A 12,987-nucleotide genomic window follows, 5' to 3' on the forward strand; every position below is an offset into this window, starting at 1 on the left:
AATTCTTTATTTTTACCAGTGAAACCAATATAACATCTCCAGATTCACAAATATACATTTCTGACATTCAAAAATAATACAAAAACAAATCAGCGACCAACATAGCCACCTTTCTTTGCAAGGACACTCAAAAGCCTGCCATCCATGGATTCTGTCAGTGTTTTGATCTGTTCACCATCAACATTGCGTGCAGCAGCAACCACATCCTCCCAGACACTGTTCAGAGAGGTGTACTGTTTTCCCTCCTTGTAAATCTCACATTTGATGATGGACCACATGTTCTCAATGGGGTTCAGATCAGGTGAACAAGGAGGACATGTCATTAGTTTTTCTTCTTTTATACCCTTTCTTGCCAGCCACGCTGTGGAGTACTTGGACGCGTGTGATGGAGCATTGTCCTGCATGAAAATCATGTTTTTCTTGAAGGATGCAGACTTCTTCCAGTACCACTGCTTGAAGAAGGGGTCTTCCAGAAACTGGCAGCAGGACTGGGAGTTGAGCTCGACTCCATCCTCAACCTGAAAAGGCCCCACAAGCTCATCTTTGATGATTCCAGCCCAAACCAGTACTCCACCTCCACCTTACTGGCTTTTGAGTCGGACTGGAGCTCTCTGCCCTTTACCAATCCAGCCACGGGCCCATCCATCTGGCCCATCAAGACTCACTCTCATTTCATCAGTCCATAAAACCTTAGAAAAATCAGTCTTGAGATGTTTCTTGGCCCAGTCTTGACGTTTCAGCTTGTGTGTCTTGTTCAGTGGTGGTCGTCTTTCAGCCTTTCTTACCTTGGCCATGTCTCTGAGTATTGCACACCTTGTGCTTTTGGGCACTCCAGTGATGTTGCAGCTCTGAAAAATGGCCAAACTGGTGGCAAGTGGCATCTTGGCAGCTGCACGCTTGACTTTTCTCAGTTCATGGGCAGTTATTTTGCTCCTTGGTTTGTCCACACGCTTCTTGCGACCCTGTTGACTATTTTGAATGAAACGCTTGATTGTTCGATGATCACGCTTCAGAAGCTTTGCAGTTTTAAGACTACTGCATCCCTCTGCAAGATATCTCACTATTTTCGACTTTTTTGAGCCTGTCAAGTCCTTCTTTTGACCCATTTTGCCAAAGGAAAGGAAGTTGCCTAATAATTATGCACACCTGATATAGGGTGTTGATGTCATTAGACCACACCCCTTCTCATTACAGAGATGCACATCACCTAATATGCTTAACTGGTAGTAGGCTTTCGAGCCTATACAGCTTGGAGTAAGACAACATGCATGAAGAGGATGATGTGGACAAAATACTCATTTGCATAATAATTCTGCACTCCCTGTAGTTTGATGGTGGATGTTTTCACTAATTGTTGCTTTTTTTACTTGTTCTGCAGGAGATCTCAAGCAGCTAATTATGTGGTGAGTTCGGTTTTCTCCTGTTAAACTTTTATAAGATGCTACGTTTAGCTTTATTGTTCATCACGAATGTCCAGTCCTCACGAGCTTAACAAAGAAGTAATCAACCAAACAGAAACGTCTGAACTTTTGTGCTCAGTTTATTTGAGATTAAAGTTTGTGGCAAAACAGAAGAGACAAGGCATCCCAGCATATGTATACAGCCCAGAGGCCGAGACAGTCCTGAGCAAAGCTAACCACCACGCTAGAAACACAGTCTTCATCAGAACTAATGAACTACATAGGACAATTGTGCAGCACACAGTAAGCATGCTCCTGTAAATTATTCTTCTTCCTTGACAAAAACATCTTATCGACAGGTAAAACTCGATAAATTAGAATATCTTGGAAGTTCATTTATTTCAGTAATTGACATTAAAGGTGAAACTAATACACGAGACAACGTCATTCCATGCAAATCCAGATATTTCAGCTTTTATTTGTCATAATTGTGACAATTGTGGCTTACAGTCTATGAAAATCCCAAATTTAAAGGAGATGTAACCGGATTACAGGATACAATAAGATAATTAAAAGAAAAAATAAACAAATGGGCCAATAATTAGGTTCGGGGAGAATTGGAGGTTGTTTAAGAATGACTGGAGTCACGGGTATAGCATGAAACGGTTTATATACTAAATTTTAATAATAATGGGAGATATAACACATAAAGATAACACATAAAAACAGATGAAAACAATCGACAACAGTAAAATGGTCGGTATGAGATTTGATCATATGAGTCACAAGTCAGCCGGCGTCAAGTCAAATCCCCACGCTTGGGGTGAAAGTCAGAGTCCGGTGGTGCGATTTTTTCCTACCACACCGTTGAGATTGTTCACAGAAGAGAGCAGTCTGCCCTTCAGTTACTTGAGATGTCCTGGTTCGTTCAGTGGTTAAGGCTCGCCATCTCCCTCGTCAGGAAGAAATCCAGTTCTCGTTCCAAGTGAGTGATCATAGGAGTCGGGATCAAACCCAAGGAAAAAAAAAACCCAGCCTGTAAACAACAGGACTGTTAGCGAGTTGGCATCGACCCTTCTCGTCACATCACAGCATAAAGTCTTACAGACTTAACAAATGCTTCACTCTATTGGCATAGCCAATCATGTTTGGGTTCACAGTTCAACTAACATAACATCAATTTGATTGTCTATTAAAATAATTCTCAGTAGCTCTGGAAATATAATTACATATGACAACAATTGTTCAGCTCAATAGGCTCAGTTAGATTCTATTACTCTACACTATTCAACAAGAAATACATTCATGACAACAAGGATACATTTAGTTGTGTTTCTATACAGCATTGTGACACCTTGTATATCTGTAACACAATAAATAAATAAATAAATAAATAAATAAATAAATAAATAAATAAAATGTTCTATAACAAAATTCAACAAAATATAAATTCTGGTCCTTTGGTCCACCTTTGTAAAATAATTCCTCCCTAATCAGTTAGCTTTTATTTATTTTTATTTATCTATTTTTTTTTATTATTAAATGTTTGGTTAAGGGACGCATTGCTAATTCTATGGCGTTAGCTATAACGCCCCTGAGGACCTTGTACATCTAGGCCGTACCACCATTAACTGGCGGTTTGAGCCGTTAACTCCTGGGAATCCTATATGCCGTACCGCCGTTAACTGGCGGTTTGAGCCGTTAACTCCTGGGAATCCCATATGCCCTACCGCCGTTAACTGGCGGTTTGAGCCGTTAACTCCTGGGAATCCCATATGCCCTACCGCCGTTAACTGGCGGTTTGAGCCGTTAACTCCTATATGCCCTACCACCGTTAACTGGTAGTTTGAGATGTTAACTCCTGGGATCTAACGTCTAGCAGCCCACTGCTGTCACCTCGGTTGCTGTAATTAGCTTTTTGAATTTAATAATTTACTGAATTTAATCTCATTCACTCACCAAAGCGCTCCAACGGTTCCCTCCTACAGAGGATTGGTTCACTCTGTCGTCTCCACACAAATCTATAAGAATGGAATTAATTTGATAAGCTATTTAAGTTTCCTTTTTTTTTTTAAGTTGCATCGTTAGCTTTTTCTCTTCTTTTTTCTTTACTCACCGCGTTGGTTCCAAGTTCCTAGCTCTTATTAGAAGGAGTCAAGTCCGCCTCTCCCTCTATCTATGCGGCACCCAAATCAGGGTTCTTCACGGCCTCGACCGTTGTTTTTTTTTTCTCTCTCTCTCTCTCTAACCGCTCAGTCTTTGCTTTCTGTATCTGCGTGCTGCACAGCCGTTTGTCTCTCCTCTCGCTCAGCTGCGTCGCACGGTTTTATTTCGCGGAGGCGGGACTTATTTCTCTCAGCCAATGAAATTTCAGATTCCCACCTGGACCAATAGTATACAGCTTTCCTCTTCTGTTTCTGTTAGGGATGTTCAAGATTCTTGTTTTAACCGATGTTTAATATTAAACTCGTTATTTTAGTTATTCACCCTTCCAATAATTCATTATGAAATTATCTATTAGTTAATTAGATATCTATTAATTAGTATTGTTAATTTCCTTAATTTATATTTTATATTTTATCTAAATTGAGGATGGATCATATTAGTAAGCCAATTAGTTAATACCTCATTAAGGTTCTAGCTTCTGGGTTACATCCTCCCCCATTAAATATCATGCACGTCCCTGTGCATTGTTTCTACGGGGTACACAACTTCTTGAGTAAGAGAGTCAATAAAAGCTTTATTAAGTCCTTGGAAAAGGGACCTAACTACGGTCACTAGTGGATTGCCCAATTGAGAGTAAGTTAGTCTTTGAGGAGGCTGACTACTTCGTTCAGATCTCCTGACATACATCTCTGGTTGCACAGTATCATGCTCATCCGTTTCGGTTTGATTCTCAACTGAGACAGGACGAAGTGAGCTCTCTGTTTCCGACAGAGCTGATGAGCTATTCTCTAAGACTTTGGTCTTTTCAGATGTATGTGTCTGATCGTGTATGATGGGTTCAAAACTTACATCACGTTGCTGCGACTTTAGGACACCATCCAATTGAGGTAGGTTTGTGTTAGTTTCATCCCCCGTTTCTACGTCAGGTAAGTATACTTCGTTTTTTTTCGTTTTTTCAGGTAAGTATGTTGCTGCTTCTTTCACTCTTTCAGGTAAGAATGTCGCAGTTTCACTCATTCTGTCAGGTAAGAATGTTTCGGTGTTGATGCCTTTGTCAAGTAAGGACAATTCAGCATTTTCATTACCAGCTAAGGTTGGTTCCTTGCGATCCCCTGTGTGTAAGGATAGTGTGTTTTGTTGTTGAATATTATTTACCGGTCCTGAATCTGCTATGAGTTCCCTATTTGGCAAGGTGACCGCTATTTGATAGGATGGTCGGTTTAGCACTTGTGGAAGATCAGAGTAATAAAACTCATCTACCTCTTCGTCAAGTGGCTCATCTGGGTCAGGTTCTAAGGCTGAACTCTGTCTTGTATGAGGTCTGCTAGGTTTCGTAACGCGTTCTGTTTCATTTTCTAATGAAGAGAGAAAACCACAAGGCAGTAAAAGATCTCTGTGGAGTGTTCTGTTGGGTCCTTCTCCGTTCTCTGGTTTTACAGTGTATACTGGCAAGTTTTCCATCTGTTTGAGAACTATATACACTGTTTGCTCCCATTTGTCTGCTAATTTATGCTTTTCTCTTAAGCGAAGATTTCGGACTAAAACACGATCTCCCACACCTAGTGTGGACTCACGAATGTTTCTGTCGAACCGTTCTTTGTTCTTCCTCGCTGTTTTTTGAGAGTTTTTTATGACAATGTCATAACTCTGTTCCAGATGACTCTTCAGTTCTTTAACATACTGAGAATGAGTTATAGAGGGCTTGTTCAAATGCGGTAACCCAAAGGCAATATCTATAGGCAACCGAGGCTGCCTACCGAACATTAGCTCGTAGGGAGAGTATCCCGTCACGTCATTTTTTGTACAATTGTACGAGTGAGTAAGTGGTTTTACAAAATCGCGCCAGTGATGTTTCTCAGTGGCTTGTAAAGTTCCCAACATGCTGAGTAATGTACGATTGTACCGTTCAACGGGGTTGCCACGAGGGTGATAAGGGCTCGTTCTGACTTTACGGATACCAAGTAAAGAACAAAGTTCCTTGATTGTACGTGATTCGAAATCCCGTCCCTGATCACTATGAAGACGCTCAGGAAACCCGTAGTGGACTAAAAAATGTTCCCACAGGTTCTTCGCGACGGTGGTGGCTTTCTGATCTTTGGTTGGGATGGACACTGCATACTTTGTAAAATGGTCTGTAATCACTAAGACATCTTTAGTGTTCTTACTGTCTGGTTCTATGGAGAGAAAATCCATGCAAACTAACTCCATAGGTCTGGTGGTGGTAATACTCACCATTGGAGCAGCTTTGTCAGGGAGGGCCTTCCGACGGATACATCTTTCGCAAGTTTTAACTTTGATTTCGATATCACTAGCCATTCTTGGCCAGTAAAAACGGGACCGAATGAGATCTGTCGTACGTTCAACCCCAAGATGCCCCATATCATCATGTAGGCTTTGCATGACTGTTGAACGTAATGAATCAGGCAAGACTAACTGCAATGATGTCTCTGGTCCTAATTGGCGTCTCCGGTACAGTAAATCATTTTGAAACTCAAACCGTTTCCACTCTCTCAAAAGGTTAAGAACCACCGGGGGTTCTGCAATAGTATCAGTTGGCGGTTTATTGTCAGTCATAAGCAGCTGAATGACTCGGCCAATGGTTGGATCTTTCCTCTGCAAGGAGACAAGGTCAGCATGGTTATACTTGGGCACAGCAAAGAAACTGTCACTATTGTCTTCCAACTGGAATAGGTCTGGAATGGCCGCTGCAGACATGGCAAGTGACTGAACTAAACCACAAGGAGAATCAGTCTCATCCAAGACCATGTGCTTTTGGCATGTTGCCTTCACTGCTTCGGCTTGAAGTTGAAGCTCGACTTCTTTGACAGAGGATAAAAGATGAGATCGGAACTCATCTAGTCGTTGGCATTCCTCAGTGAATTTTGAGTTGTCTTCAGGTTTATCATGCAGCCTCCTAGACAGGCCATCCGCGTCAACGTTCTGTGTACCTGCACGGTATCTGATGTCAAAATTATAGGTGGACAACGCAGCTAGCCAACGATAGCTCGTTGCATCGAGTTTTGCCGTTGTTAAGAGGTAAGTTAACGGATTATTATCAGTAATGACAGTGAATGTGTTCCCATACAAATAGTCATGAAACTTATCTGTTATGGCCCACTTTAAGGCTAGAAACTCCAACTTGTGCGCAGGGTACCTAGTTTCACTAGAGCTTAAACCGCGACTTGCATAAGCGATTACCTGTGTGACACCGTTTTGCACTTGGTATAGCGCTGCACCGAGTCCGGTCGTACTAGCATCTGTGTGTACTAGATATGGGAGTTTTGCGTCAGCGTAGCCAAGAACTGGCGAAGTGGTAAGTTTTTCAATAATAGTTTGAAAGGACTTCTCACAGTCTTGGCTCCAACGATTCCCAAAGGGTTCTTTGGGGTTCAAGTACTTTGATCTACATGGTGGTGTTTTAAAGTTTTTCCGTTTGGGTGGATAACCAGCCGTGAGAGATGTTAGTGGCTTGACAATATTTGAGTAATCTTTAACGAAGCGTCGGTAATAACCGGTAAATCCTAAGAAAGATTGGAGTTCCTTCAAAGTCTGAGGCTTCGGCCATGTTTTGAGTGCTTCCACCTTATCTGGATCGGTTTTTATGCCATCTCGAGATACTATATGTCCAAGATAACGCACAGATGTCTGGAAAAAACGACACTTATCTGGTGATAGCTTGAGTCCGTATTCTCTAAGCCGTTCAAGAACGTGAGAAAGTCTGGTTTCGTGTTCTTCCAAGGAGTTGGAAAAGACGATCAAGTCGTCTAGGAAAACTAACACTTCCTTCAGATTAATGTCCTTCATACACTTTTCCATAACCCGTTGGAAAGTGCTTGGAGCATTTGTTATTCCTTGTGGCATACGGTTAAATTCATAAAACCCAAACGGGCAAACAAAAGCAGTTTTAGGTTTATCCTTTTCACACATCTCTATTTGATAGTAACCTGACTTGAGGTCCATCACAGAAAACCACTGTGATCCAGCGAGAGCAGAAAAGGACTCCTCCAAGTTAGGCAGGGCATATGCGTCGCGAATGGTTTGCAGATTAAGCTTTCTATAGTCTATACATAGACGTACCTCACCATTCTTTTTCCGAACTACCACTATTGGTGAGGCAAATGGAGACTCCGACTCTCTTATTATACCGGTTTCCAAGAGGGCTTCCAAATGTTTTCTCACGGCTTCATAATCATGTGGATGGATCGGCCGAGATTTCTGTTTGAATGGGGTCTCGTCTTTTAAGTTGATGTGATGTCTTATCTGTTGTGTATGACCAAAATCAAGATCGTGGTGCGAAAACACATCGGAGTAAGTGTTAAGTTTGTTGGTGATCCTCCCTTTCCATTCTTCGGACAAGGGCGAAGTACCGAAGTCAAAACTGAGAGGAGGGTTTGAAGGTGAAGTCTGTTGCTGCGAACTACACGCCGCAAGTACTTTCTGATCACTTTTGTCAGGTTCTGGATATGGCATAACACGATCGGCTTTAACTAACTCAGCGATCACACAGTTAGTGGGTAATGTGATGTCATGGTTAGTTTCGTTTCTTAGTACAACAGGTACTTTGTATGGACCATGTGAAGGTAAGGAAATGAGGCAACAGTCTACAATTATACCCCCTGGTAGAGAACCATTGGTGGGTTGTTCAATGAGTGCATAAGGCTCATGCTTGTTTTGGCTGGGTTGCATAAACCCTTCTAGTAACAGTTTTTTATTTGCAGGGAGAACTTCTTGGGTTCTCCCTCGAAGCTTCACCACACCAACTCGTCCATCTTTGCTTTGTTTTTTTCTGACTGCTAAGGCTTTTAGCACGTGTTGGTACCCATAAGAGAGTGCCTTGGAATCAGGTAAGTTATTGGCAGACAATTGCTCATACAAAGGATCGAGTGTGTTTGTGCCAATGAGTAGTGGTGTATCAGAGTTTGAGCTTATATCCGGAACCACTAACGCAAGGGTAGGTAACTCAAGTCCAGACTGATCGAGCTCTTTTGGAAATGTGACACTTATCTCTATGTATCCTAAATAAGGAACTGCTTGACCGTTTGCGCCCTCGACTTCTAACAGATTACTGATGGGTTTAATTGAGAGGTCAGGTAAGTGTTCTTGGTAAAAAGAATTGGCAATGGTGGTTACCTGGGACCCTGAATCCAGTAAACAATTACATTCAACACTGTTAACTGAGACTGTAGCTGTGCATCGCCCACCCACTAATCTTTTGGGAAGTTTTGGCACTGAATGAGCATGAACTGGCTTGCAAAAAAGTCTCTCTGTCCTTTCCTTAGAGGGACTTGGTTCTACTTTAGCACCTATCTGTCCCACGATAGGAGCTTCTACCGGTTTAAAGGAGGAGACTGAGCAATTGGCTTTGACATCTCCCACTCGCGCTGCTTCTGTCTAAGAGCAAGTCTTTTAGTTGCAACTAGTGCTGGATTTGGCTCGTTGCTACAGCTAGAAGCTATGTGCCCATCTTCTCCGCACTTAAAACAGTATCCAGGCTTTGGTCTGGGCACCACTGCTGTTATCTGCTGAATCTGTTTGGGCTCATCTGGAATTTTAGTCCCCACACGGGGTTTTGACTCTTTTTGAGTTTTCTTTGCCTTTTTATCTGTGTTGTTAACCTTAAGCTGTGCAATTTGGCTCCTGAGCTCAGCGATTTGTTTGCGTAAGTCATCACAGTTATCATCTATTTCCAGTTCACAAGTGTTTTTACTCTGAGAGCATGTTGTTTGCACATTTGAATACACTCTAGTTCGTTGTGCCCCTAAGTGTTGTTTCATGCGTGCTGCTTTAGTAGCCTGTTTGTCTTCTTCAGTGCGCAGTTTGAGGAGAAGTGCTGTAAAATGAGGCGGGTTGTCTTTCTTTTGTTCGAGTTGCAGGTTTGAAATCAGCGAGCTGTCCCAACAGCCTCTGCAAAACTGCTTGAGCAGCTGCTGGTCGGCGTCACTGGAGGAAATTCCATTCCTCTGAATAACTAGGTTTAACAAGGTGTATAACCTCTGAAAGTAATCGGAAGGTTTTTCACCACTGTCCTGGTTTGTGTTTAAGAAGCGAGCAAAGAGCTCGTCGCCGTCTTCGACAGCTGCGTAAGCTGAATCGAGATGTTCAAGGTACGTTTCCGGGTCGGATTTTGGACTAAGAGCTTTAACGATGCTCGCTGCTGGGGCTGACAGACTCTCCACGATTCTTCGTACAATTTGGGACTTGGTGAGTGAAGGATCATTTATGCATAACACTACACTACTACGCCAAGTATCATAGTCAGTTTCAAAAGAAGGGTGTGGAACTCGCCCTGAGAACGGTTTTAGTCTGTATTGTGAAGTAGGCGGAGGGATAACCTCACTGCTTTTAACAATGTGTTCCACAATAACTCGCTGAACCTCAGGTGTGTTTAAAAGATTTGGTGGAATGCAAGGGTTTTGTTTTCCAGTCTCTGTAGGTGGACAATTGTCCTTTGAGTTGTTCATATAGTTAACTTCTGGTGTTAAAGGCAGGGAATATGTAACTTGGTCACTATGGAGCATTGGCTCTGGTTCAGTGACTGGTTCAGATGCATGGGTATCCCTTCCTAAAGATTCCCCAATTTTTGCCAGTTCCTCCATTAGAAGGTCTTTAAATGATTGATTGCTACGCGCAGCTATGTCCCTGAGCTCTGACAGATAGGCATCAGTGGCAGATGTGCTAGTTTCTAGACTGTACGCGCTGGCTAGGTCTTGAATATGGAAGAAAACATCTGGGTTCCTAGTACAAGGTTTGTCATAGGGTAAACATTGTTTCTTTAATTCCTTAACAGTGGCTTCATGTTGAAACTCCACAATAATCTGATCACAGTTTGGTAACTTAATGCGCCTGTTAACTGGTCCGAATCCTTCCATAAACCCAAAGACTTCGTTATCAAGGTCTGTATCAGTTAACCCACTGATTAAAACAGCATTTGAAACTTTGACCTTTTCGGTTTTCACAACTTCCATTTTAAAACACTCAAAAGTACCAATAATGCCAAAATGGCAAACCACTGTGACCTCCAGGCACTCTTATGATGTCAGTCAATGGTTAGCTAAGGTAACAACTCTACAATTCTCCTGGCTGGCTCGCCAAGTTTTATGTAACCGGATTACAGGATACAATAAGATAATTAAAAGAAAAAATAAACAAATGGGCCAATAATTAGGTTCGGGGAGAATTGGAGGTTGTTTAAGAATGACTGGAGTCACGGGTATAGCATGAAACGGTTTATATACTAAATTTTAATAATAATGGGAGATATAACACATAAAGATAACACATAAAAACAGATGAAAACAATCGACAACAGTAAAATGGTCGGTATGAGATTTGATCATATGAGTCACAAGTCAGCCGGCGTCAAGTCAAATCCCCACGCTTGGGGTGAAAGTCAGAGTCCGGTGGTGCGATTTTTTCCTACCACACCGTTGAGATTGTTCACAGAAGAGAGCAGTCTGCCCTTCAGTTACTTGAGATGTCCTGGTTCGTTCAGTGGTTAAGGCTCGCCATCTCCCTCGTCAGGAAGAAATCCAGTTCTCGTTCCAAGTGAGTGATCATAGGAGTCGGGATCAAACCCAAGGAAAAAAAAAACCCAGCCTGTAAACAACAGGACTGTTAGCGAGTTGGCATCGACCCTTCTCGTCACATCACAGCATAAAGTCTTACAGACTTAACAAATGCTTCACTCTATTGGCATAGCCAATCATGTTTGGGTTCACAGTTCAACTAACATAACATCAATTTGATTGTCTATTAAAATAATTCTCAGTAGCTCTGGAAATATAATTACATATGACAACAATTGTTCAGCTCAATAGGCTCAGTTAGATTCTATTACTCTACACTATTCAACAAGAAATACATTCATGACAACAAGGATACATTTAGTTGTGTTTCTATACAGCATTGTGACACCTTGTATATCTGTAACACAATAAATAAATAAATAAATAAATAAATAAATAAATAAATAAATAAATAAAATGTTCTATAACAAAATTCAACAAAATATAAATTCTGGTCCTTTGGTCCACCTTTGTAAAATAATTCCTCCCTAATCAGTTAGCTTTTATTTATTTTTATTTATCTATTTTTTTTTATTATTAAATGTTTGGTTAAGGGACGCATTGCTAATTCTATGGCGTTAGCTATAACGCCCCTGAGGACCTTGTACATCTAGGCCGTACCACCATTAACTGGCGGTTTGAGCCGTTAACTCCTGGGAATCCTATATGCCGTACCGCCGTTAACTGGCGGTTTGAGCCGTTAACTCCTGGGAATCCCATATGCCCTACCGCCGTTAACTGGCGGTTTGAGCCGTTAACTCCTGGGAATCCCATATGCCCTACCGCCGTTAACTGGCGGTTTGAGCCGTTAACTCCTATATGCCCTACCACCGTTAACTGGTAGTTTGAGATGTTAACTCCTGGGATCTAACGTCTAGCAGCCCACTGCTGTCACCTCGGTTGCTGTAATTAGCTTTTTGAATTTAATAATTTACTGAATTTAATCTCATTCACTCACCAAAGCGCTCCAACGGTTCCCTCCTACAGAGGATTGGTTCACTCTGTCGTCTCCACACAAATCTATAAGAATGGAATTAATTTGATAAGCTATTTAAGTTTCCTTTTTTTTTTTAAGTTGCATCGTTAGCTTTTTCTCTTCTTTTTTCTTTACTCACCGCGTTGGTTCCAAGTTCCTAGCTCTTATTAGAAGGAGTCAAGTCCGCCTCTCCCTCTATCTATGCGGCACCCAAATCAGGGTTCTTCACGGCCTCGACCGTTGTTTTTTTTTTCTCTCTCTCTCTCTCTAACCGCTCAGTCTTTGCTTTCTGTATCTGCGTGCTGCACAGCCGTTTGTCTCTCCTCTCGCTCAGCTGCGTCGCACGGTTTTATTTCGCGGAGGCGGGACTTATTTCTCTCAGCCAATGAAATTTCAGATTCCCACCTGGACCAATAGTATACAGCTTTCCTCTTCTGTTTCTGTTAGGGATGTTCAAGATTCTTGTTTTAACCGATGTTTAATATTAAACTCGTTATTTTAGTTATTCACCCTTCCAATAATTCATTATGAAATTATCTATTAGTTAATTAGATATCTATTAATTAGTATTGTTAATTTCCTTAATTTATATTTTATATTTTATCTAAATTGAGGATGGATCATATTAGTAAGCCAATTAGTTAATACCTCATTAAGGTTCTAGCTTCTGGGTTACATCGACTAGACAGTTTGGGCTTGCTTTTAGCTCCCCCTAGTGTCTGTTTGTAGAACCGAAACCAAAATCTATCTCCTGGCTGTGCTTTCATCTTTTTAACACCTTAATCTAACAGCAGAATCATCTCCCCAGCCTTCCTTAATGTCCTTTTTGTCAGCTCAATTTTTTTTTCTAAGTCCAAACAGACCGAACCGGCAACTCTAA

The 12,987-nt window shown here is 41.6% G+C and overlaps 1 protein-coding gene across 1 annotated transcript in view; it reads left to right on the top strand.

Annotated features, from left to right (window-relative positions):
• The window catches only part of strc1 (stereocilin 1), a 52,756-nt gene that overhangs the window by 1,611 nt on the left and 38,158 nt on the right, over positions 1-12,987 (top strand). Inside the window, exon 2 of the mRNA XM_070554446.1 lies at positions 1,379-1,403. Coding sequence (XP_070410547.1) covers positions 1,379-1,403 — 25 coding nt within the window. The remainder of the gene's footprint in view (positions 1-1,378; positions 1,404-12,987) is intronic.

Source organism: Nothobranchius furzeri, chromosome 9, assembly GCF_043380555.1.
Source record: "Nothobranchius furzeri strain GRZ-AD chromosome 9, NfurGRZ-RIMD1, whole genome shotgun sequence".
NCBI lineage: Eukaryota > Metazoa > Chordata > Actinopteri > Cyprinodontiformes > Nothobranchiidae > Nothobranchius > Nothobranchius furzeri.